The sequence below is a fragment of the Pogona vitticeps genome, chromosome 4 (assembly GCF_051106095.1).
Source record: "Pogona vitticeps strain Pit_001003342236 chromosome 4, PviZW2.1, whole genome shotgun sequence".
NCBI classification, from domain to species: domain Eukaryota; kingdom Metazoa; phylum Chordata; class Lepidosauria; order Squamata; family Agamidae; genus Pogona; species Pogona vitticeps.
Genome location: NC_135786.1, coordinates 130,250,756 through 130,275,493, shown reverse-complemented (window position 1 = coordinate 130,275,493; position 24,738 = coordinate 130,250,756). Strand labels below are relative to the sequence as shown.

Genomic DNA, 24,738 nt, shown 5'->3' with positions numbered 1-24,738 from the left:
CTTTAAATTATACAGGAATTAGCAGTTGACTTTGCAGAACAAAAGAAAAATAAAGGGGGGAAAATGAAAGGGAGACTTTGACTGACGTCTTGTATGTACAGGAAGCTGGGAAATCTCATTAAGGGTGTGGTTACATGAACAATAAGAACTGCTTTTGAATTGAATTTTGTGTATTTAATTTTCATTTTAAAAATCCCAACTACATGATGCAAGGAGAGCCCCTCATTTGTTTTGCTGCAGTGAGTTTTTTTAATGAGCCCATGAAGGCTCTTTATTTTAATATGCATGTGAAATCAATCCATTATGAATTGTTTTGTTGTATGTGAATGCCATAAACACTGCATTTGGAGGATTGTGAGTTCCAGTCCCAAGCCAAACAGCCCTTCTGGGGAAAAGTAAATGTCACCTGAACTTGTTATCATTTGTTGTAAGCTGCCTAGAGTGGTCGAAATGACTAGATAGGCAGGGTATAAATAAATAAATAAATAAATAAATAAATAAATAAATAAATAAATAAATAAATAAATAAATAAATAAATAAATAAATAAATAAATAAATAAATAAATAAATAAATAAAATGCTCCAACCACAGAAGACAAAGGGGAGTAAAGGGTTTATCCCCGAGCTACTGCTGGTCTCAGGTTGGAGAGAGGAGCTGCGCAAAAGCTGAACAGAGACTGGTGTCACTGCACAGGATGGCTAGCATGGCAAATCGGAGCCCAAACAAGGTGGGAGGAAGGAAGGCAGTGCCATGCTCCACACTGTACTGTGTCTGCCATTCCACTGTTTCTGTGTGCTTTTTTCAGCGATGAAGATTTTGCAATCGCTTTTGCGATCGCATTGCGATGTTCCCTATGGGGAAAAATCACTTTGTGACTATCGCTTCCCCCCCGATCATCGCAAACGGCCCATTTTCGCACAGCTGATCGGCAGGGCCGCACGATCTTCACAAAGGCCCACCAATCAGCTGTACGAAAATGGGGCATTTGCAATGATCAGGGGGAAGTGATAGTCACAAACGCCCCATTTTCACACAGCTGATTGGTGGGCCTTTGCGAAGATCGCACAGCCCCGCCGATCAGCAGGTAGTTTAGTTTCTGTAAATACTTTGTGCTCTTCCATGGACTTCATCTCCTCATCCATGGCATCTTGCAATTTCCTTCTTTCAAATTCAGGAAGTTCCATTACTTCCTCATAATTTCTAGGTTCTAAGTATACATGACAAACTCTTACTCCACCCACTCCAAATCTCTTGGGTGGTACACCCTTGTTTGCTCTTTCAGACCTCCTAGGACCCTGTGTTTCTGGCTGTTTCTCTGACTCACTAATGTGTTGTCCTTCTTGTTCTTCATTTTCTTCTTCATCTTCTTCAACAGAGGACTTCGTGTCTTCTTCATGTGTTTCTGACTGCCTATTCTGACTTCTCCTTGTGTCATTTATTGGGATAAATATCTGTGAATTAGCGTGCACTTTATCCCAATTCTCACTTTCATTGAAACTGGCAGACCTGGATATTACAATATTTCTATTTCCATCAACAAACCTATATGCTTTAGATCCAGGCTCATATCCTAAAAACCTCATTTTCTTTGTTTTAGCTCTGCCTTTTTCTCTGTTTTAGCTCTGTGTACCCATGCATACAACCAAATACCCTCAGGTGCTTTAATGAAGGTTCCTTTCCAAAAAGCATGTAGTAAGGAGTCTGATCTATGGCAGACGACCAAAGTCTGTTCACCAAATAATTAGCCGTTTTCAGAGACTCCGCCCAAAATCCATGATGCATTTCTGCATCTGCTAACAGTGCATCCTTCATTTCCTGAAGTACCCCATTTCTCCTTTCAGCCACACCGTTTTGAAACGGAGAATATGGACTTATTTTTCTGTGGCTTATCCCTGTGTTTTCTAGCCACCTTTGAAACTTAGTGTTCATGAATTCTGAACCCCTATCTGTTTGCAATTCCGCCACCTAGTGGCCAAAACGTCTCTCAATGAATTTCACCCATTTTCTGAACGTATGAAAGACCTCTGTTTTGATTTTAACGTGAAACAGTATGAAAAACGTGTGTAGTCATCAACAATAATTAATGAATATTTTGCCCCTCCTAATGCGGGTGGAAATGGTCCTATCAAATCGGCATGTACCAGTTCAAAAGGTTTACTTGTCTTTCTGACACTCAATTTCCCTTTTGGTGCCACATGGGTTTTAGTTTGCTTGCACACCTGGCAATCTAAGTAGTTTTTACAATCTTTTAAATGTACACCTCTAGCAATGTTTTCCATTCTTTGTACAGTTTTAAAATTCACATGTCCCAGTCTCCTGTGTAACAAATGTATGCAGTTATTATGTTGTGGCTCATTCCTGTTTATCATGTGTGTATCTCTATATGTTCTGCTTTTTAATACATACAAATTGTCCTCTTGTTTTGCTTTTGCTATTACTCTGTTCTTTTTCTTAATTATGCATTCACCCTTTTCAAATATTACAGAAAACCCTTGTCTGTCTAATGCTGAGACACTTAACAAATGACAATCAATGCTGGGAACCAGTAACGCATTACTAATCTCTTCTTTTAGACTGGGAATATAAATTCTCCCTTCTGCTGTAACGTCTGCTTTTTCTCCATTCGCCAGAGTCACGCTTCTCAGCTCTGTGTCTCCTAGAAAACAAAACATTTCTGGATCGTTAGTTAAGTGATGTACAGCCCCGCTGTCAATTATCCACACAGCTGTGTTCACAGCCTTGATTGCCTTATCTCTTGTTCTCTTAACAAGAGAAATTCCTTTTCTGTTGCCTTCTGCGGAGCGTCTGTAATTTGTTGCTTCTCTGCAGTTTGAAAATGTCTCTCTTTTCATGCTGTTTTCTGTTTGTCCACAGTTTCTCAAAAGATGATTCTTTGACCCACATCTGTAGCAAGATTTAATTGTCATGGCACACCCACGCTGCTCTCTGTCTGTATCTGGTGTTCTTCCTTTCATGCTGCCCTCTGGAATCCGTCTCCAGCTCTCCCGGCCAGCTTTCACGTGGCTTCCTTAAGCACTTTGGGACCTCTCTTTCCATCGATCCTGTTCCTGCAAAATTCTGCTTGTAATATATTCCAAAGTCAGGCAAACTTTCCAAGCTTGTAATCAGCATATCAAAATTATTGGGCAGGCTGCTCAAAATCACGAAGACCTTATGCTCTTCTGTAAAATGAACATTCATCAGCTCCAGTTCATTAAACAGTCCTTTCATTGTTTGGAGGTGCTTTGATGCACATTCACCAGGCTGCATTTTGCACTTATATAGCCTTCTGGTCAATGAAATCTTCGTACCGGCTGTCTCTCTTAAGTAAATGTTCCTTAGCCGGTCCCAGACTGCCTTAGCTGTGGCCAGTCCTTGCACATGTACTAACTTTTCATCTTCGACTGACAAAATCAGGGTACTAAGAGCCCTCTCATGCTCTCTCTGTTCCTCCTCAGTTAACTGTGCTGGAGGATTACACACAAATGACCATAATCCTTCTCTTCTTAATAGCATCTCAGCCTTTATTGCCCATGTTTTATAATTTCTGTCATTCAGCCTGTTAATTGCTAATCCTCCTATGCCTGCTGCACTCAACGCCATTCTGTCTTCTCTTTCAGTTCTCTGTTTCCTTTCCCCTCCTGGGCTAATAGACGAACTGTCTTCTCCCAAGTCTTCTATATCACTTTCTCTCTATTCCTTCATTTAAAGCCTTCACCCACGGTACTCACCAACTGTCTTGACATCAAATGGCTTGTGCAGCACACGTTGCTGGGCCCATAACCTCTGTCAGGAATTTGGCGACAGGAAAATGCGCAGAGTTAATTGAAGACACTGACATGTTCTTCTTCTTTAGCAAGACGGGTATATTTTACAATAAGTACAAATATATACAGGCTGGCATCACTTCAGCATGGCAGGAAAATCATCAAACAAACCGGCATGGAGGATAGCAGCAAGTGGTAGAGAGAGAAGGGAAGACTATGAACACACAGTTCTCTTATATACATTTACAAGACTTCTTCAGTCCAATCACAGGACACATTACATCATCTTCTGCACCTGGTGTCATCTCATCTTCAGACATTGCATCATCTCTTCAGCAGTCACAGTGACTCAGCAGTCACACATCTGTTCACAATGGCAGTTCATTAATAACACATTTAATCCAGGTTCAGGCCTACAAAAATTACAATATCCTGACAATGTTTTAGTGAACCCATATGAAAAACTAATGGAATATATTAAACAGAAAAGAGAAATTCCATCTACATGGAAAGAAGCTATAATATCAATACTGTAATTCATAAAAGAAGGAACTGAACCAGAAGAAATTAAACACTACAAATCAATCTCACTATTCAATGTGGACTATAAAAATATGTCTCAGTTTCAGCAGACAGACTGAAAAAAGTTATTGTACATATAATTCATGAAGATCTGTCAGGCTTCCTGCCAAAGAGACAGATGAGAAACAATATTAGGACAATATTAAATGCATTAGAATATTATGAGACACAACCAGAAAGAGTGATGGCTATGATTTTTCTTGATGCAGAGAAGGCCTTTGACAATGTCAATTGGGATTTTATGTTAAAACAATTAGAAATCATGGAAGCAGGAAAGGACTTTGTTGAGGCAATAAGGACTATCTATAGACAACAGAAAGCAAAGATCAGAATCAATTGAGAATACACAGGATATAAAAATACAAAAAGGAACAAGACAAGGATGCCCATTGTCTCCTTTACTGTTTGTACTATTTATTGAAACATTATTACAAGTTAGAAAGAACACAGATATACAACAACTCAAAATAAGAGGGTAAGAATATAAAGTACAGGCATTTGCAGATGACATGGTCTTTATTCTAGAGGATCTGATAAATTCAATGGGGACATTAACAGAAACAATAAAAATTTTTGGAGAAGTATCCGGGCTAAAAGTTAATAAACAAAAAACACAAATCTTGACTAAAAATATGAAGAAAGAATAGATCCAAAATTTAGTAGAAATGACAGGTTTTAAAGATGAGAAAAAAGTTAAATACCTAGGAATTCAGATTACCAAAAAAAAAAAAAGTACCTTGATAAAAGACAACTACATCAGACTAATTGGCCTGATCGAAAAAGATCTGGAAAAATTGCAATTATCATTTATAGAGAGGATTCCAGCTGTGAAGATGAATATATTACCTAAAATTGATATTTCTTTTTCAGACAATACCAGTTCTTAGAAAACAATTAATACTTCAAGAATTTAAAATAATAATAATAATAAAGTTTGTCTGGCAAGGGAAAACCTAGAATAAAAATCAAAACACTGCAAGATGCAAAACAAAGAGCAGGCTTTGGACTTCCAGATTGGTTTTTATATTATAAAGCTTGTGCTCTAGTTTGGATAAAACAATGAATAGTTTTAGAAAATGGCAGAATATTAAAACTAGAAGGACATGATTTAAATCTAGGATGACATGCCTTCCTATGGCATCAAAAAGCAAAAGACAATAAACAATTTAAAAACCATCTCATTAGGAAAGGTTTTAACTGGGTATAGACCAAGATCTGGGAAGAAAATTACCAAAAAGTTCCTGAATGGTTCTCACCAATGGAAGCATTTACACAACCAATGTTAATGGAAAAGAAGAAACTTTTGAGATACAGAGATTTGTTAAAAGAAGACTTAAGTATGAAATCAAGGGAAGAACTAGAAGAATAAGGTACAATACTTGATTGGTGGACAAAAACACAAATCAATTCCAGCTATACAAGAGATAAAACAGTAGGAAGGAACGGTTTGTAAGGAACAGAGCAGACATTTGTAATTATACAAATGTTGTATAATTATCTACTAGAATAAAAAACACAAGATGAAATAGTTAAAGAATGAATGATAAAATGGGCCCAAAATGTGGGCCACAATGTTAACTTAAAGTCATGGTCACGAATATGGGAAGGTAATATTAAGCTAAGAAAAGCAATTAATTACAAAGAAAATATGAATAAGATGTTCTAAAGATGGTATATGACACCTGAAAAATTATCGAAAATATATCAAAGTATTTCTAACAAATGTTGGAAATGCAAATCAAAAGAAAGTAGCTTGTGGTGGACTTGTAGAGAAGCTAAAAGCTTTTGGAAACTAGTCTACGAGTTTTTCCAAAAATGTTATCCTAGGAAGGAAGGAAGGAAGGAAGGAAGGAAGGAAGGAAGGAAGGAAGGAAGGAAGGAAGGAAGGAAGGAAGGAAGGAAGGAAGGAAGGAAGGAAGGAAGGAAGGAAGGAAGGAAAGGTTTAATTGATGAGGGCCTTGGTTGCAGGAAGCTGACACCCCTGTGAGCACCCTTTTGCTCCAAATCTGGCAATTCTACAATGGGCTTCACCATAATGAACTTTAAATTGTGTACTCATCTATTTTAATTCGGTGACAAATCCAATATAAATTGTAGGGTAAATGGCCAATGTAGTTGTAGAACTCAAAACTATTCACGATAAAAAAGTAATTTAAAAAAAGCAATGGATGAAGAAGGGCTCACTACTTATTGGGAATTCATTATAGGAGGTGAGGATAACAATGCCCCAGAAATGACTGTAACATCCACCACTAAACCTTTACCAGAGGAACCTCCCTCATCCTTTTGGAGAACATGGCAGAACTGCCTGCACCACTGAGACAAGTTCCCTTTTATGCTACAGCTCACAAAAAACAGCTGTTGCCACCATGCAATCCCCTAGACAGAGAACAAGTCTCTGATTGGGTCAGCGTCATTGATAAATGGTTAGCATAGGCTCATTGCAATGATAATCATTAATATTCAAATCTCAAAAGTGAATTATAACCTTTTAGGGCTCAAAACTTTATTCTCTGTCATGCAATTAAAGGAAAACAATATTCTAAATCTGTTTATCACGTCAATCCACTTTGACAACCCAGAACAGAATGCAGAAGCAACTTACTTGCTTTTTGTTAGAAAGGTTAGTGTATCGTCTTGCTTCTGCATTAACTGAGAACCAGTATGCCATCCACTGTATAGATTTGTTGTTGTTGTTTAGTCATCAAGTCACATCTGACTCTTTGTGACCCCATGGACCAGAGCACGCCAGGCCCTCCTGTCTTCCACTGCCTCCCGGAGTTGGGTCAAATTCATGTCGGTAGCTTCAATGACACTGTCCAGCCATCTCGTCCTTTGGCGTCCCCTTCTCCTCTTGCCTTCACACTTTCCCAACATCAGGGTCTTTTCCAGGCAGTCTTCTCTTCTCGTCAGATGGTCAAAGTACTGCAGCCTCAGCTTCAGGGTCTGTCCTTCCAGTGAGCACTCACATTTGATTTCCTTCAAAATGGATAGGTTTGTTCTCCTTGCAGTCCAGGGGACTCTCAAGAGCCTCCTCCAACACCACAATTCAAAGGCATCAATTCTTCAACGGTCAGTCTTCTTTATGGTCCAGCTCTCACTTCCATACATTGCTACAGGAAAAACCATAGCTTTGACTATGCAGACCTTTGTTGGCAAGGTGATGTCTCTGCTTTTTAAGATGCTGTCTAGGTTTGTCATTGCTTTCCTCCCAAGAAGCAGGGGTCTTTTAATTTCTTGGCTGCTGTCACCATCCGCAGTGATCATGGAGCCCAAGAAAATAAAATCTGTCACTGCCTCCATATCTTCCCCTTCTATTTGCCAGGAGGTGATGGAACCAGTGGCCATGATCTTAGTTTTTGTATAGATTATGAGATGTGAAATATTCCTTTGCTTTCTTCCTTTTTATTGCTTTCTTCCTTTTTATTGGCAATCCTTGGCAATCATGGGGGGGGGAGAACACACAATACAAAGTCCTCTTATCAAATTACCTATAAAATCAAATAGACAACAATAAATCTTTGTCAATGAATAGATGTGAAAGATTTCTGCCCGACCATTTGGTGTAAGATTAAATGTTCCCCTATACTCAGCTCAGAGGTTATTGTCCTAGTTCATACCATGGATGAAAATGGTGGTGCCCCTTTCATCCTCTGTCCTATTCAGAACTGAAACTGCTCTTCAAACAACATGGGGGAGAGGCTGGTTACCGAATCACCAAATTGTGATCAGAACTCATGATTTTTCCATCAACTGTCAAAGGAGTTCTTCATTTTAGGGGCTCAAACATGAGAAGTAAGGTTAATTAATAAATGAGTCAGCATGAGACAAAAACTTCATGTGGTTGTCAAAGTTAAAACACATCATTCCCTGTGATGTTTGCTGTTAAGACTTTGAAACAAAGGAATTATAGCTAGAATCCTGCTGGAAGGCAAGGACTGTAAAAGAGCACTGAGGAAAGCACCCCACTTTTCCCTGGCAGTCTCCAGCCTGCTGTTCCACAAACAGAAGACTGTCCAATTTGAAAAAAAAGAGGGATTTCTACTTGGGCCAAATGTTACTCAATTCACCGTGTGGAAGCAGCAGTTGTTCCAGCCAGTTTCTCAGGAAAGGAAGTGAGCCTGAAATGCTACAACATAATCTCTTTGAGCCGAAAGGGGAGGGACTACTAGGGGGGAATTATTTTTCATGGAGTTAAATTCCATATCATAATGGTATTTTTCAATCTATTTTTGCCCCCACTGAATCTGTGGTATCTAATATAGAATGCAATGCAATAGGGAACTATAAATAATAATAAAAAGATGAAGATTAAAATATATGAATATGAATATATGGCTAACAGCTTGAAATTCACTAGGAAATCCATTGGGAAAGTTTGTAATAAAAGAGTATTTTTAACTTAAACTGCATATATTCAGATACGCCATCTGCATAATAAAAGGTCTACTATTGTTGCTCTGATACCAGCAGGAGTAATACTTCTCCTCATCCTCATGGTTTCTCATTTACATATCATCCATATCCCCATGTTTATGAAAACTTTCCTTTCATTTCCTCAGCATTTGATTAATAGGAAATATAAACTTTTCCTGCTAAGTTTCTTGTGCGTTGAGCTTATCATTCAAGGAGAATTATGCAATGCCTAGTGATTGTTTCCGGATTCATCCACATGGTGGTAGTATAAGCAAACACATCGCTTGAAGCTCCCATTTCAGAGTCTACTAGGAAATTTGCAAGCATTTTCAAGCACCCCAGTCTCAAAAAACAACGACAGCAGGGACTTTCCATTTTAGAGGCATAACATTTAATGCAGGAAATGAATCTGCACTGAAAAAACACACACCCTCTAACACTAGAGGTGGTGACAGGGTGACTATCTGAAGCTTTACATTTGGGGGGCAAACTGAAGAAGGAGACAAGATATCTCAGCCATGAAAGGTCTGTATTTTTTCCTTTTAATCTCTGTTTCTGGTGTGTTTTGTGACTCTATCTCATTTTCTGTGCCTGAAGAGAAGAAAAGTGGCTCTCTGGTGGCTAATGTACTGAAGGATTTGAACCTGGGATTAGAGGAGCTGTCTGTTCGCAAAGCCCAGCTTGTTTCCAAAAGCAATAAACAATATTTCCACCTTGATACTCGCTCTGGGGATCTCCTAGTAATTGACAAGATAGACAGAGAATCTTTCTGTGGACAGGTTGAACATTGCTTACTACAGTCTGAAATTGTACTCCAAAACCCCTTAAAAATTTACAGCATTGAAATGAAGATAGAAGATGTGAATGACAATGCTCCCAAATTCTCTAGAAATGAATATCAGCTGGAAATCCCTGAGAATGTCCCTATTAATTCACAGTTCCCCTTGGAATCTGCCAAGGATCAGGACATGGGGAAAAACAGCATCCAAAACTATACACTTAGTCCCAATGATCACTTTCACTTGGTTGTAGAAAGCAATCCTGATGGGAGCAAATTTGTAGATCTTGTTCTGCAGAAACCACTAGATAGGGAGAAAGAGCCACTCTTTGGACTGACACTTATGGCTATTGATGGAGGGACACCACGGAGAACAGGCACAGTTCAAATTAACATTAAAGTTCTGGACAATAATGATAATTTCCCTCAGTTTACTCATTCTGAATATAAAGTAATTGTAAAAGAAAACAGCCCTCAAGATACTCTGATCCTTAGAGTGCAAGCCACAGATTTAGATTTTGGCTCAAATGCACAGATCACTTACTCCTTCCATCGAGTGCCAGAAAACATAAATGGTTTCTTCCATTTAAATGAATTGAATGGGGAAATCACTGTTATAGGAGAAATAGATTATGAAAAAGAAAAGAGTTATAATATGAACATCAAAGCAACTGATGGAGGAGGACTTTCTGGGCGTTGCAAAGTCCTGGTGGAGGTTGAGGATGTGAATGACAATCCCCCAGAAGTATCCATCATTTCCGTCAATAGTCCTTTGCCTGAGGATTCTCCCCCGGAGAAACTTGTTGTCCTCTTCAATGTCATAGACAGAGACTCAGGAGACAATGGAAGAACTTTCTGCTCTGTAGACATGAATTTGCCCTTTATGTTAAAAACCACGGTGAACAACTATTACCAGCTTGTGATCCAAAGTCCTCTGGACAGAGAGAAAGTCTCAGAGTATAATGTCACCATCACGGCCATGGACAGGGGCTCCCCGAGGCTCACTTCCACTAGAATCCTGAATGTTCAGATCTCAGATGTCAATGACAACCCTCCAGTGTTTGAAAAGGCTTTTTATGAAATGCACCTACAAGAAAATAATATTCCTGGACTGCATATTGGCTCAATCCATGCTGTTGATCTGGACACAGATAAAAATGGCAAAGTGAGCTACCAGCTTTTGTCTGGAAAGATTGGGGGTAACCCTGTGGCCTCTTACATCTCAGTCAACTCAGAAACTGGAAATGTGTATGTCCTCCGATCCCTGGACTATGAGCAGATCAAAGACTTCCAAGTCACAGTGAAGGCAATGGATGGTGGGAATCCTTCACTGAGCTCAGAAGTGATTGTCCGAGTCTTTGTCATGGATGAAAATGACAATGCTCCTTTCTTCCTGTACCCCCTTCAGAACAGCACAGCCCCCTGCAATGAGCTGCTTCCCAAGACGGCAGAGGCTGGTTACCTGGTGACCAAAGTGGTGGCTGTGGATGGAGATTCTGGCCAGAACTCCTGGCTCTCCTATGAACTGCTGAAAGCCACCGACCCCACTCTTTTCAGCATAGGAGCCCAGAATGGAGAAGTGAAAACCAGGAGGCCCCTGAATGAGCGAGACACTGGGAAACAGAAGCTTGTCATCCTGGTTAAAGACAATGGGGTGCCTCCACAGACCAGCACCACAATGCTCAACATCCTTCCAGTGGATGGCTTTTCTGATCCTTATATGAAGATCGTGGATGTCAGAAAACAAGACCCAGAAGAAGAGGAGGAAACCTTGACAATGTATTTGGTGATCTGCCTGGCTGCAGTCTCAGCTCTATTTTTAATATCTGTTGTTTCTTTTGTTGTTATCAAAATCTATAAGAAAGGCACAAGGGAATGTTTCATTGCTGGACCTCCCCACTTCCCTCCTCCCAGACCTGATATTCCCGAGACCTGTTCAGATTCTCAGAGTGGGTCCCTTTCCAGGAATTATCAGTATGATGTTTGCTTAACGGGTGGATCCTTAAGCAGTGAGTTCCGATTCCTCCGGCCTCTCATTCCTGTTTTTTCTGTGGGGGAACCAGTCATCCCTGTGAACCCCAAGACCTCTTCTGGTTCCCAAGACCTTCATGACCATTTGAGGAGCAGTCAGTCAGTGGAACAGGTGAGAAACTGGTGCTTTTTCATATACTAGTGGGATTATATTAATTCAGTTACATGTGATATTTGTTTCTTAATATTAATCTGTGAGCAAAATACATGGTGAGTGGAGTATTTTGGCACTTGAGAGTACCATCCAAGGGTTTGCTTGGGGCTGTGACTCTCCATGAATATGGACAAAAACATTTACTGAAGCTCTGTACTAGTCTCATGAGAACTGACGTACAGCCCTTCCTTCCAACATCTCAGCACACTTGGATAGAATTTAACTATGCTGGCTGCGCTTGCATGGGAATTGTATTGCAAAATAGCAACTTTCCTGTCCTTCTGTGGGGTATTATCTGTTTCGCGGAACAGGTATAGCAAAATAAAGCTCTTGGTAACTTTTCAGGCAAGCACGTTGTCAAGGTGTTTATCCTTTGAACCCATGCGTCTTATCTATCACAATAGTAAAGCAGTATTTGGACAATAACCAATAGGTATTATTTATTTATTTATTTTATTTACAATATTTTTTAGCCGCACCATTGCCAGTGGCTTCTCTGTATCTTGGGGTGGGGGCAAAATTAGAAAATTCTTAAGGGTAAGAATCACTTCCCTTTTTGGTGAAACAGCTCTCTTAACATGGAATAACAATAAACTGAGGAACCCAAATGCTTCTTGAAGTCTTCTTGAGGGACTTTGTAGAAAGGGACATGACTTAATTCATGCCTATCTCTACTTTAGGCATGAATTAAGTCATGTCCCTTTCTACAAAGTCCCTCCCCATGTACCCCAGCATTCTGGCCCACTCACCGTCTGTCATGCGCCAGCAAGCTCCTCATTCTCCAGCAGTGCTCCAGTCCAGGCAGGAGTTCAGGCTACCCTTCCCCATCTCCTCTGGCTGCCGACCACTCAGACAAGAAGGCGGGATGGGGATTCTCCCTGTGCAGCCATTGTGTGGTCAGCTTTTGGGAGAGGCAGGGAAGGGCAAACTGAGCTCCTGCCCAGACTGGAGCACTACCAAGGAGAACCCTGGCGGCATGCAACATATTGTGAGTGGCCCAGCTGGCCAGAGGGTGGAGTAAGGGAACACATAGCTGGGGGGTTGGGGCAAGGGAATGTGCAACACCAGAAACCAGCCACCACAGGTGCCATGTGGAGAACTTCGTACAAAGTGGCGTGACTTAATTCGTGCCCATCTCTACCTTGAAGGAAAGAAAATGCCCTGTCATTTTATATTGGCCCTTGGTTATAAAAGGGTTAATTTTTTGTTGGATATTGGACTCATTGATGCTTTTTCCAGCTTTGGAATTCAAGAGGTCAAACCGTGGAACTGGAAAAAGGATACCTAGTTATTGTATGAATCAGAAACTTAGCAAAAATATACAGCACCGATAAGACTGGGAGTTATATTTAAGTGAAGTTGGCAAATAAGCAGTAATGTGGTTAAAGATCTAGAAGTCAGGAGGGAGAGACCAAGACAGAGAGTGGCAAATGAACGAGAAACCAGGCACAAGGAAGCCCAGCTGAAAGCAAGATGGCAGGGAGGTGCAGTGCCAGAGGGCTAGGATGGGAACATCTAATCAGAAGGAGGAGTTCATTAAATGCTGAAAGCACTTAATTGTCATAGCAGAAGCTTTTCACACCCCCTCTATTTTGTAGATCAGCTTGCTTTGATTCTCCAATTGTTCTGTCTGCTTGGAAAAATATTGATACCCAGGCATCTTCCCATTTTAAAAAAGAAGTAGAATTGTGCATAACAAGTTTGTGGAGTGCTGAATTTGAGTTGAAGTGACATTGTGAGGTTTGTCCTCTTGCATGCGTTTTGCAGTTCATTGCAATAAAATTCCATGCAGTATAAACCTATTCCCTACCTCTGTTCAATAGCATAACAGAAATATAAAAGTATCCTTGTAGAGAGTTGAAACTTTTTCTCTGGTTGTGCTGATGAGAAATTAATTCTGAAAGGTTTAATTCCTGTATGAACCAGATAAATATTTTGCACCTTGAACAATTTTTTTATCTTCTTTTGTATATCCTTTTTAATTTTTTGCCAATGCAAAATATACTGATTGTCCAGAAAAATCTCTACTGAACAAGTATATAGAACAGGTATAACTGTTTAATACTATTCCCCATCTATGCATATGGATAAAGTAATCCTTTTTTTACTTCTAAGAACTTTGATATTTTAAGGGACATAGTCTATGCTTTTTTATTATTCCTTTCTTAAGGCTGTAAGCTTCATTTTTGGGTTGAAATATGATTTATGTTCTTGCCTGTAACTTTTATAGCTAAAAGCTTACAATGGAAATATATTTTTCTGACTTAAGAATTTGCCTACAACTTAAGTTTAATCTTTATGTATTCCAGCTCTTCTGGATGCAAATTCAGGTTTATTGTTCATGTCTGATTTCTCAGATGCAAAGGTCTGCAAGTATCACGTTTCTGAAACACTTAACAAGATTTCTGATATAATAACACGTTATCTGGAATACGTCATTGACCTTGAATTTTAAGAAACAACAATAATAATACTAAGTTAATGATCGCTGTCTAGAAGAAGGAGTCCCTCTGAGGTCACTGAATGTGTCTTGCTGAGTTTTTGATACGTTAACAGCCCTGTAAAGCCCATTGAAACATTCAATCTACTGTACTTGAAACTAGCAATAGTTGAATATTTGAATATCTCATTGAGCTTCTAGAGTGAAGAACTGAACATATGAAGGTAGAATCTAGTTCAAAAAGTTAAAATTATTTTCATTCCATTTCTTCTTCAACATTTTATATGTGCTCGCGTGTGCATGCATGTGTGAATACCTGTGGAAAAGAGATGGGGGTATTTGTATTTGTATATGAATACAAATATCCTTGCACAGGTGGAAATAACGATTTCTGTTTATCTGCTGCCACCGGCTACGCGGAGGCTTCCTATCATGCTGTTCGCCACAATGGATTAGCCACTCTCTGACCTTGCAGAGAGGCTTGTCATCCTGCCTCCTGCCATGACTGGGTAATTGATTGCTGACAATGATGCGATAGGAAGGTTCGATGAGCTCGTGTTAGCGTGAAATCATGAGTGGACAGCCCCAGGGGACCGGACCCTTGTTATTTCCACCTGTGTGGGGATATTCATCGTCGTCGTTTAGTCATGTCCTACTGTGCGTGACCCCATGGACCAGAGCACGCCAGGCCCTCCTATCTTCCACTGCCTCCCGGAGTTGGGTCAAATTCATGTTGGTTGCTTCGCAGACACTATCCATCCATCTCATCCTCTGTCGTCCCCTTCTCCTCTTGCCATCACACTTTCCCAACATCAAGGTCTTTTTCAGGCAGTCTTCTTTTCTCATGAGATGGCCAAAGTACTGGAGCCTCAGCTTCAGGATCTGTCCTTCTAGTGAGCACTCAGGGTTGATTTCCTTTAGAATTGATAGGTTTGTTCTCCTTACCCCATCTCTACTGTGGACATAGACACAGTAAGAATATTCTTACAAATATTAATACTCTCTATGAAAATGTGAATTTCCACTTTTGTCACAGAAGCCGAATCTTTGCTACCAGAAACAAATCTTGAAGCATGGACATGAGCCAATGGTTTCTCCTGGTCCTCAAGAGTAGCCATGTTAGTCTGTTTCAGCATGTATGGAAAAAAAGAACAAAAAAAACTCACAAAACTGTGGCACCTTTCATATCAACACATTCATGCCCGTGTGAGATTTTACAGATTATCAATGACTTCCTCAGACTTTAATCCAGTGACTCCCTCTCCTATTCCAAGATTACCTTTGCCTTTTTGTGAGATAATAATGTCCTAAGACAATAACGTTTTTTATTTCATTTAAATTAGAGCATTTCGACCTTCTTGAAAAGGTAAGCATAACACAAACCTTTTGAGGAGCAAGACTAACACCCATTTCCCAGGAGAGAGAAAAAGACGCACATCCAGAGATGGAAATATTATGATTTGAGACTACAACACCCAGAATACTCCAGCTAACATACCTAGTGGCTGTTATCATGGCTTGCATGTGCTAGGAGTTGTCAGAATGGGAGCTTTCTCCATCTCATTGCCCTTTTCAGATTTTTCTAGCTATCTCAATGTGCCAAGTTTCCCATCCAAGAGCAAGTTCACTGACCATGTTCATCATCACCGACACAAATTGCTACTTCAAATGGTCAGAGAAATGAGATTTCAATGTACTTCTGGGACATCTAGTGGTATCTGGTAGATCTTATGTAGTACTTTACATGATCACTTCACACATTTCTATTAACAAGGCTAGCCTAAGAAACGTTACAGCACAACAGGGAACAGCAAATCACACCTCAGCTTCCCAAGTAAAGGTACGACATGCCCCAGACCAAGAAATTCTGCCAGCTGAGGCAGAAATCGTCATTTAAATTCCCTTCCCTTCTCAGCACTAAGGACAGAATAATAGTACATCCAATATTTCCTACACTTTCGGGACAGTCAAACTCCTGTGCCTGAATGACAGCCTCACGGGGAATAATGGTTGGTTCTGAGCTGTGTCTGTGAATCTGACTGTCCTCCTCTTTCCAAATGGTATTTGCCAGGAGGGGGTGGAAGTGGTGTTAGCCAAAGGTGCAAGGGTGTGGAAGGCAATAAGTTGTTTGGGGCAACCAAAAAGCTTTCCACTGGGAGAGAGTTTCTAAGATATGCCTTTCCCGCAAACTTTCATATTTAAAACACATCTTCTTTACCAAAGCTTCAGCGTCAAAATGACCGTACCCACTGTGACACAAGTTCCCACTTCCGCCTCCGATCACTGCATATTTTACACCTGGATGCCATGCTTAAAAGGGCTGGAAAATGAAGAGTCAAAACAAACATAAGTGCACCTCACCTTCTCCAGTATGTTCATGTTTCCACAAACACTGCTACCATCAGCACAGCAATTTCTACAAATAAAATAATCTACTATGGATGGATAAACAGAAAATTTCACCCATTCTTGCTATGTGTACTGAGTGCTGAATTATCATTCAATAAGAATACAAAATTATTGTGGTCATTTCCTCAAACAGCCACACAGTGGCAGTACAGGATAAAACATCAGGAAAAAACCTCAGCATTTTTGGCTTGTGAGGATGTTCGTAGGAACCACTCAGCCGAGGAGTTTTCTCAAAGACAGCCAATTTTTCTTTGTGATAGAGGCATTGAGTAAAATAAATGGATCAGTACTGAAAAACAGAAACATCACCTCCATCACTAGAGAGGGTGACAGGGTGACAAAAGGAAGCTTTATATTTAAGCCAGAAATTGAAGAGGAAGAACATGGAAGGCTGCTGCAGGAATTTACAAGGTCTGTATCTTTTCCTCTTTCTCTCTGTTTCTGGGGTATTCTGTGTCTCCATCCGTTATTCTGTGCCTGAAGAAAAGAAAATCGGGTCTTTGGTGGCTAATGTGCTGAAGGATTTGAAACTGGTGGTTGGAGAGCTTTCTACTCGCAGAGCCCAGCTGGTTTCCAAAAATGAAAAGGAATATTTCCACCTTGATACTAGCTCTGGGAACCTATTGATAAATGACAAAATAGATAGAGAAGCTTTGTGTACCCAGATTGAACCTTGCTTACTTCTCTCTCAAATAGTGCTCCAAAAGCCCTTAAAAATCTACAGTATTGAAGTAAGGATAGAAGATGTGAATGACAATGCTCCAAAATTCCCTAAACATGAATTTGAGCTTGAAATCCCTGAGAATGGCCCCATAAATACACGATTCCCCTTAGAATCTGCACAAGATGAGGACCTGGGCAAAAACAGCATTCAAAACTACACACTCAGTCCCAGTGAACATTTCCATCTGGGTGTGGAGAGAAATACAGATGGAGGTATATTAGTTGATCTTATTCTGGTGAAACCACTGGACAGGGAGAAGGAGCCGCATATTAAGCTGACACTTACAGCTGTTGATGGAGGAATGCCAGAGAGAACGGGCACACTTCAAATAAACATTATTATTCTGGACAATAATGATAACTTTCCTCAGTTCACTCAATCTGAATATAAAGTAAAGATAAAAGAAAACAGCCCCCAAGATACTCTGCTCTTCAAAGTTGAAGCTTTAGATTTAGATGTTGGTTCAAATGCACAAGTCACCTACAGCTTCCATCGAGTACCTGAAAAAATACACAATTTGTTTTCCTTACATCAAGTTAGCGGGGAAATCACTATTGTGGGACAGATTGATTATGAAAAAGAAAAGAATTATGACATGAGTATAAAAGCAACTGATGGAGGAGGACTTTCTGGGCATTGTAAGGTTCTGGTGGAGGTGGAGGATGTGAATGACAATCCCCCAGAAGTGTCTGTCATTTCCGTCAACAGTCCTTTGCCTGAGGATTCTCCCCTGGAGACGCTGGTTGTCCTCTTCAGTGTCATTGACAGAGACTCAGGTGACAATGGAAGAACGGTCTGCTCTGTAGACATGAACTTGCCCTTTGTTTTAAAGAGTACCACAGATAATTTTTACCAGCTTGTGATCCAAAGTCCCCTGGACAGAGAGAAAGTCTCAGAGTATAATATCACCATCATGGCCATGGACAGGGGCTCCCCCAGACTCACGTCCACAAGAATCCTGAGTGTGCAGATCTCAGATGTTAATGACAATCCTCCAGTATTTAAAAAGTCTTTATATGAAATGCAGCTACAAGAAAATAATATTCCTGGACTGCTTATTGGCTCAATCCATGCTGTTGATCAGGACACAGATAAAAATGCCAAAGTGAGCTACCAGCTTTTACCTGGGAAGCTTGGGGGTGGCCTTGTGGCCTCTTACATCTCAGTCAACTCAGAAACTGGAAATGTGTATGTCCTCCGATCTCTGGACTATGAGCAGATCAAAGACTTCCAAGTCACAGTGAAGGCGACAGATGGTGGGACTCCTCCACTGAGCTCAGAAGTAATTGTCCAAGTCTCCATCCTGGATGAAAATGACAATGCACCCTTTTTCTTGTACCCCCTTCAAAATAGCACATCCCCTTGCAATGAACTGCTTCCCAAGACAGCAGAGGCTGGTTACCTGGTGACCAAAGTGGTGGCCGTGGATGGGGATTCTGGCCAGAACTCCTGGCTCTCCTATGAACTGCTGAAAGCCACCGACCCCACTCTTTTCATCATTGGAGCCCAGAATGGAGAGGTGAAAACCAGGAGACCCATTAATGAGCGAGAGACAAGCAAACAGAGGCTTATCATCCTGGTCAGAGACAATGGGGTCCCTCCACAGACCAGCACCGCAACGCTCAACATCCTTCCAGTGGATGGCTTTTCTGATCCTTATATGAAGATGGTGGATGTCAGACAACAAGATCCAGAAGGAGAGGAGGAAACCTTGACCACGTATTTAGTGATCTGCCTGGCTGCAGTCTCAGCTCTGTTTCTGATATCTGTTGTTTCTTTTGTTGTTATCAAAATCTATAAGAAAGGTGCCAAGGAATGTTTCATGGCTGCACCTCCCCACTTCCCTCCTGCCAGACCTGATATTCCTGAGACTTGTTCTGATTCTCAGAGTGAGTCCCTTTCCAGGAATTATCGCTATGATGTTTGCTTAACGGGTGGATCCTTAAGCAGTGAGTTCCGATTCCTCCGGCCTCTCATTCCTGTTTTTTCTGTGGGAGATCCAAACATTCTTGTGAATCCCAAGACTTCTTCTGGTTCCCAAGACCCTCAAGACTGTTTGGAGAATAGTAATTCCACAGACAAGGTGAGAGAATCATAACTTGAAAGCATTCAATACTAAAGGAAAAGTAAAGAAGTTATAGCATTTTTAATATTTTAGTGAAGTAGTAAATCTCTCTTTCCTACATTACATAATTTGATTGCTCATTCATGATTAAATGGACAGTAGTTCAAAATAGCTGCAATTTTAAGACAGTATATTCTATATTTTTCTATTCTTCTCCCTATGTTTTCCTTACATTCCTCTTTCATTATGTGTTTGCTATCCTCCTGTCTTTTCCTCATTTTTTCCTTTGTAACAGATCTCCCCTCTTTTTTTCCATCTGAGGATTTCCCCCTCATCTACTGCTACTTTCATTAACCCTTTTAAATCTGCATACCTTATTTCTATTGAGTTTCTATTCTTCCACCCATCATCTCTGTTCAAGCCCTTTCACTGAAGCCTACTAATGGGTGTGGTGCAGCCCTTGCTTTTTAATCTGTTCTTTTAGGCCTCTATATCCAGCCCTTTTAAGACTAAAAGTGGCTGAGCAATTTGAGTGCTAATCACAGATAATGTATTAATAAATGTGTCATTCATTAAAGTAATGAAGTTTGGATTTTATATCGATGCATGTAAATGCCAATGTACATGACTGGAGCTGAATACAAGTATCCAACATTTAAACATGTAGCTAGGGTATTTACATGTTTCTGCTGCTTTCATTTAAATGTAAATTTGAGGCAACTCTTACTTTGAATATATATTAATTTATGTCCATATATACTGGTAACACTGAGCTTCCTATCTTAGTGTGTCCTACTCCTTGTATCCCTATAGATTAAACAGCATGGGTATAATCAATATAATATAGAATACTAATATAGGAAAGGAAAATGTTGGGGTGAAGGTTGGGGAGAAGGAAGGGAGATTACCCCTTTTCTCACCTTTCTCAGTTAGTGCTCTGCTGGGGCTGTGCTTTCAGGGGCAGAGCCCATGGAATCAAATGGCCTCCTTCCCTCTCGTCTCCCACAGCTGTCATTCAGCTGACTACGGTAACGTTCTTTGTTGCTGTTGTTGTTAAATAAAGTAAGTAAAGCACATCAAAATAGAAGAAAACTGAAATACCAAACTGGGAAGAATTTACGGAAAAGGTTATGGAAGTGGCAGAGATGGATATATTAACAGAAGCTTTAAAAGACAATTCAATCCAAGAAGCAAATGAAAAATGGGACACTATATATAACAGGATTTGTTCTATAACCTGAAAGCCTAATGCAACAACTTTAATACAAAATAGTCAAATAATTCTAGTTGGAACTATATAAGCAACTAACAGATACAAATGTTCTTAATGTAATGATATGTGTAAGTACAGATAATATGTGATAAGTAATGGCATGATACATATTCCCTGTTATCCCGATTCATTTCCTCTTACCTGGAAATAAACAAGAAAGAAAGAAAGAAAAGTAGAACGCATCAACCTAGCATGGTATTAGGATTTCACTGCATCTGTTATAAATTTTTTTAAACAAACATGAAACTAGAGGAGAGGGTTTCTCTGTCCTACCTTCTAATGTCACAACCTACTAAATATGTCACAGGGTTTTCTCCTCAACTAATGCCTTCCAGAGCCCTGTTCCAGGTGTAAATTAGCCATCTGCATGGGCTACACAATGGGATATGACTGTGCTGAATTGTACAAAAAAACAAAAACAAACAAACAAAAAACTCAGAAGCTGCTTGAGTGCCAGAAAGGAGCAGGACAGCTCTTAAAAAGCACAAGATGGATCAATCAAAGTAGAAATGTGTGTGGGTGCCATGATTCCACATCAAACTGTACCAACAGTGATCTGTGTACCTGTCTGGACAAGCCCAAGGGCTCCAAAAAGGTCCCAAATATCAGTAAGAGTATACTCTGATATGTATCACCTGGTAAAAGTTGCACCCCAGAGTCATCAAGACAATGTGTGTGCCAATGCCAAATAATTCAATTCTATTCAGGAGCCTGATGTACAGTTCAAAAAAGTCATATTAAAACAGATTGAGAGGAAGCATTGTTTTGAACTGCATTGTCATATTTCTATTTGAACTGTTATAGCAGACTACACTGCTCTTTAATTTTGAATTGATTCATTTTCTCTACTGTTTCTTGAGGCAATCAGCCCCCCCCTTGTCCTTTAAAAAAAAAATTAAAGGTGATATATCAATAGAGCACTCTGTGTCTTCTCTTCTCCTCCTCTTTCCCTTTCCCTCCTTTACTCACTCATTCTCTTTTCCTTATTTCCCTGCCTATCTCTCCATTTCAGTTCTTGGCTTTCATTCCCCCCCCCCTTTTTTTCACAGCTTCAGGAGGAGGAAGTGGGTTTGCAGAGCATTGCAAAGTATTTTTTGCAGAGTATTGTGAAGAGCAGAGTTAAAAGTGTGTGAGAGAAGATATGTTAATGCTACACCCCTTTCTTTACATTTCAAAACAGAAAATGTCCTTCTTGGCTCAAGCCCTCTTTCACCCACAGTGGCAAGGAAGGCTGTCTCTATCTGAGAATGCATTCATGTTCTTTTCATAGTGGTAGCATTGCCCGCTACTAGTGAATTACCGATATCCCCCTTAAAAAAAGATACAAGCACTGTGGCCATGTAGTAGCCACAGCACCCCAAACCTCACAAAAGGGTTTCCTTTCCTTTCCTTCACAAAGGAAACAAATTGACAGCAATGTTCACATGTGCTGAAATGATAAGGCATGGAATGTACATGATTGGTACATTTTAGACCAACCCTCCTGAGAGGAGGAAATAAACTGATTGCCATGGCAAATGAATCAATGTTAGCCAAATAGATTTATATCTACTAATTAGAAGTTGGGGTATTCATATTTGTATATGAATATGAATACCCCCCATTCACATGTCTGCCACTGCCAGTGGCTCCACTCTCCCTTCCAATCACTCCGGAGCTGCCAGTCGACTATCCACTGCTGACAGAAGGAGGTAAGATTAATCTCCATGCCAGGCTGATGAGTGGATAGCCATCTGGCAGCTCCAGAGTGATTGGAAGGGAGAGTGGAGCTGATGGTGGCAGCAGATACGTGAGTGGGTGGTCTGGCCCCAGGGTTCCAGACCCGCATTACATCCAGCTGTGTGGGGGTATTCGAATACCCCCATCTCTACTGCTAATGGTTCTATAACAGAAACAAAAAGTGAAGGGGAAAGCAGATAGTCCTGTTTAGTGCCCCTTGGAATGTCAGTGAGGGAGGATTCTATGTCATTTGTTTTAATTTGCTGCCTGGAAAATAAAGTGGGAAGAATTGGTTTTTAAAAAAATCCACCAAGTTCCTCCACATCCATATTTCAAACAAGTAGAGCCACTCTAAACAGTCAAAAGCTTTTGTTGTGTCAAAGTAATCTATGGCATGAGGGAAGGGGAAGATTTAGTGCTTAAGTGAATGAAAATGAAATATTTTCTTAAGGTGTTAGAAACATGACTGTTGTATAATAACCTGCTTTTTTTTAAGTCGGCAATTAATTTATATAATCTATTGCCTAGTATACTTGTAAAGATTTTGCCATACTGGTTAATGATGATTATACGATTATTTGAATACTTATATATTCAAATATATGAGAGAGAGACAGAGTACTTATGCACACACACACGCACACACACACACACAAACACAAACACACAAACACACAAAATTGGTAACAATTTGCCAAGAATTAATAAATTTTATTATTTTCCTATAGTACAATTAAAATAAAACAGAGCGTAATTTGGGCCTAAAATCTTTGTAGAAATTATGATTTAGACCATCTGAACCAAGGAATTAATTTAATTTAATTTTAATTTTTAATTGCTTTATGAAGACTTTACTCATTTTTTGTCAAAGAAATTTCTCAGATGAATTTATGTAATAGCACTTAATCCAAAAGAGACAAGATATTATTTACAGTTGGGTTTTCAGAAGAATAAAGGGGATCTATTAAGAACTTTTTAGAAATATTATTTCATGAATATTTAAAAAATTCTCTCTTAGATGATTTGATTTATTTTTGAGATCCCTTTTTTATAATTAGGTTTTGCACATAATTTAGAACTTTCATTTCCAAACTCTTAATAATCTCACTTTGGTGCTTCTGGATGTATTAGATGAAATTAAAGAATTAGAAAAGTTTCATAAAATCAACGGGAACAAATGCATACTAATGCAGAAGCTAATGCAGACAAGCACAAACACTAGAACTATAGCTGTGGCTTTACATTACTCTGCAGGCAAACATTCCAGCCTGATGTGATTTAGTTCAGCCCATGAGATGGCACCCAATGAAAGCTGTAGAATCATTACTAGGTGAGTGAAGACCTGCTGGTAGTCAGTAGCCATTGCTCCCAGTTACATATGGAGCGAGATAGTAGCTAAGAGTAAGGACTCAAAGCTTTTACATCAAATATGAATCCACTTTTCAACTACCATCCTGGCCCTTCCACACTAAAATCAAGGAAAGGTTTTCAGGGTGTCTATGAATTTTGAAGGAAAACAAGAGAATGCTAGAATCATAACGTGGAGAGAAAGAACTATCCATCTGTTAAAATGGATGGAACCCCTGGAAAGCTCCTGATCACACCGAGAACTGGATTGCTCAGTAGTTGCTTAATCAGTTATGGACTGGAGTAAGCAGAACCAAAGTGAACCTAAGAAAATGGAAGTTTTGTACCAGCAGTATCCTTTGCCAGTGCAGAGAAGGACTGGCAACTTCACAACTACACCATTGTTCACAACGATGCTCCTCAAGAAATACTGTGGAAGATTTGATTTTGTCTGCTCCAAATACTCTTGATGTTGCCCATTAGTGGGCAAAGACTATCTGACATTTATTAATTGTACTGTGATGCTTCTGACATGAAGAACTTCTGCTAGCAATATGTTTTTGGTAGTCTCCATATATTTCTTTTTTTTAAAAAAAATAATTATGCCCTTTGATGCATTTTTCACATAAAGTGACTCTGAGTACATCCTATATTAGCTAAAGTTCACATCTGGCATACTAATAAAAAATGGAGATATAGATTGTTTTGTCATGTCCACTGTTTTGTCTAGTTAAGAACACTAATGGGAGCGTTCAGGGAGATGGAGCTGACTAGAGAAGACTGTTAGAAATTGGCAAGAAGGCATTTACACTAGTTTCTATGGACGGAAAAGAGCAGATACGGATTAAATGGTTTTCAATGCATTCCTATGGGAAATGCAGATTCAACATAAGAACTTTTCAACTTGAGAACCACCTTCCAATACGGATTAAGTTCTTAAGTAGAGACCCCACTGTAGAGGGATAAACATGATGAGTGAATCTGTTAACTCTTGTTTGGAGAAATCAAATATGAAAATATAATGTATGTTC

General features: G+C 39.7%; 1 protein-coding gene across 6 annotated transcripts in view; it reads left to right on the top strand.

Moving 5' to 3' along the window:
- The window catches only part of LOC110082079 (protocadherin beta-16), a 186,594-nt gene that overhangs the window by 43,965 nt on the left and 117,891 nt on the right, over positions 1 to 24,738 (top strand). The window contains exon 1 of one of the 6 annotated variants that reach the window (XM_078392491.1): positions 7,676 to 11,688. The exons of the other annotated variants lie outside the window; for them this stretch is intronic. Coding sequence (XP_078248617.1) covers positions 9,286 to 11,688 — 2,403 coding nt within the window. The 5' untranslated portion in view covers positions 7,676 to 9,285. Of the gene's footprint in view, positions 1 to 7,675; positions 11,689 to 24,738 lie in introns of those variants that run through there. 6 annotated transcript variants of the gene reach the window in all.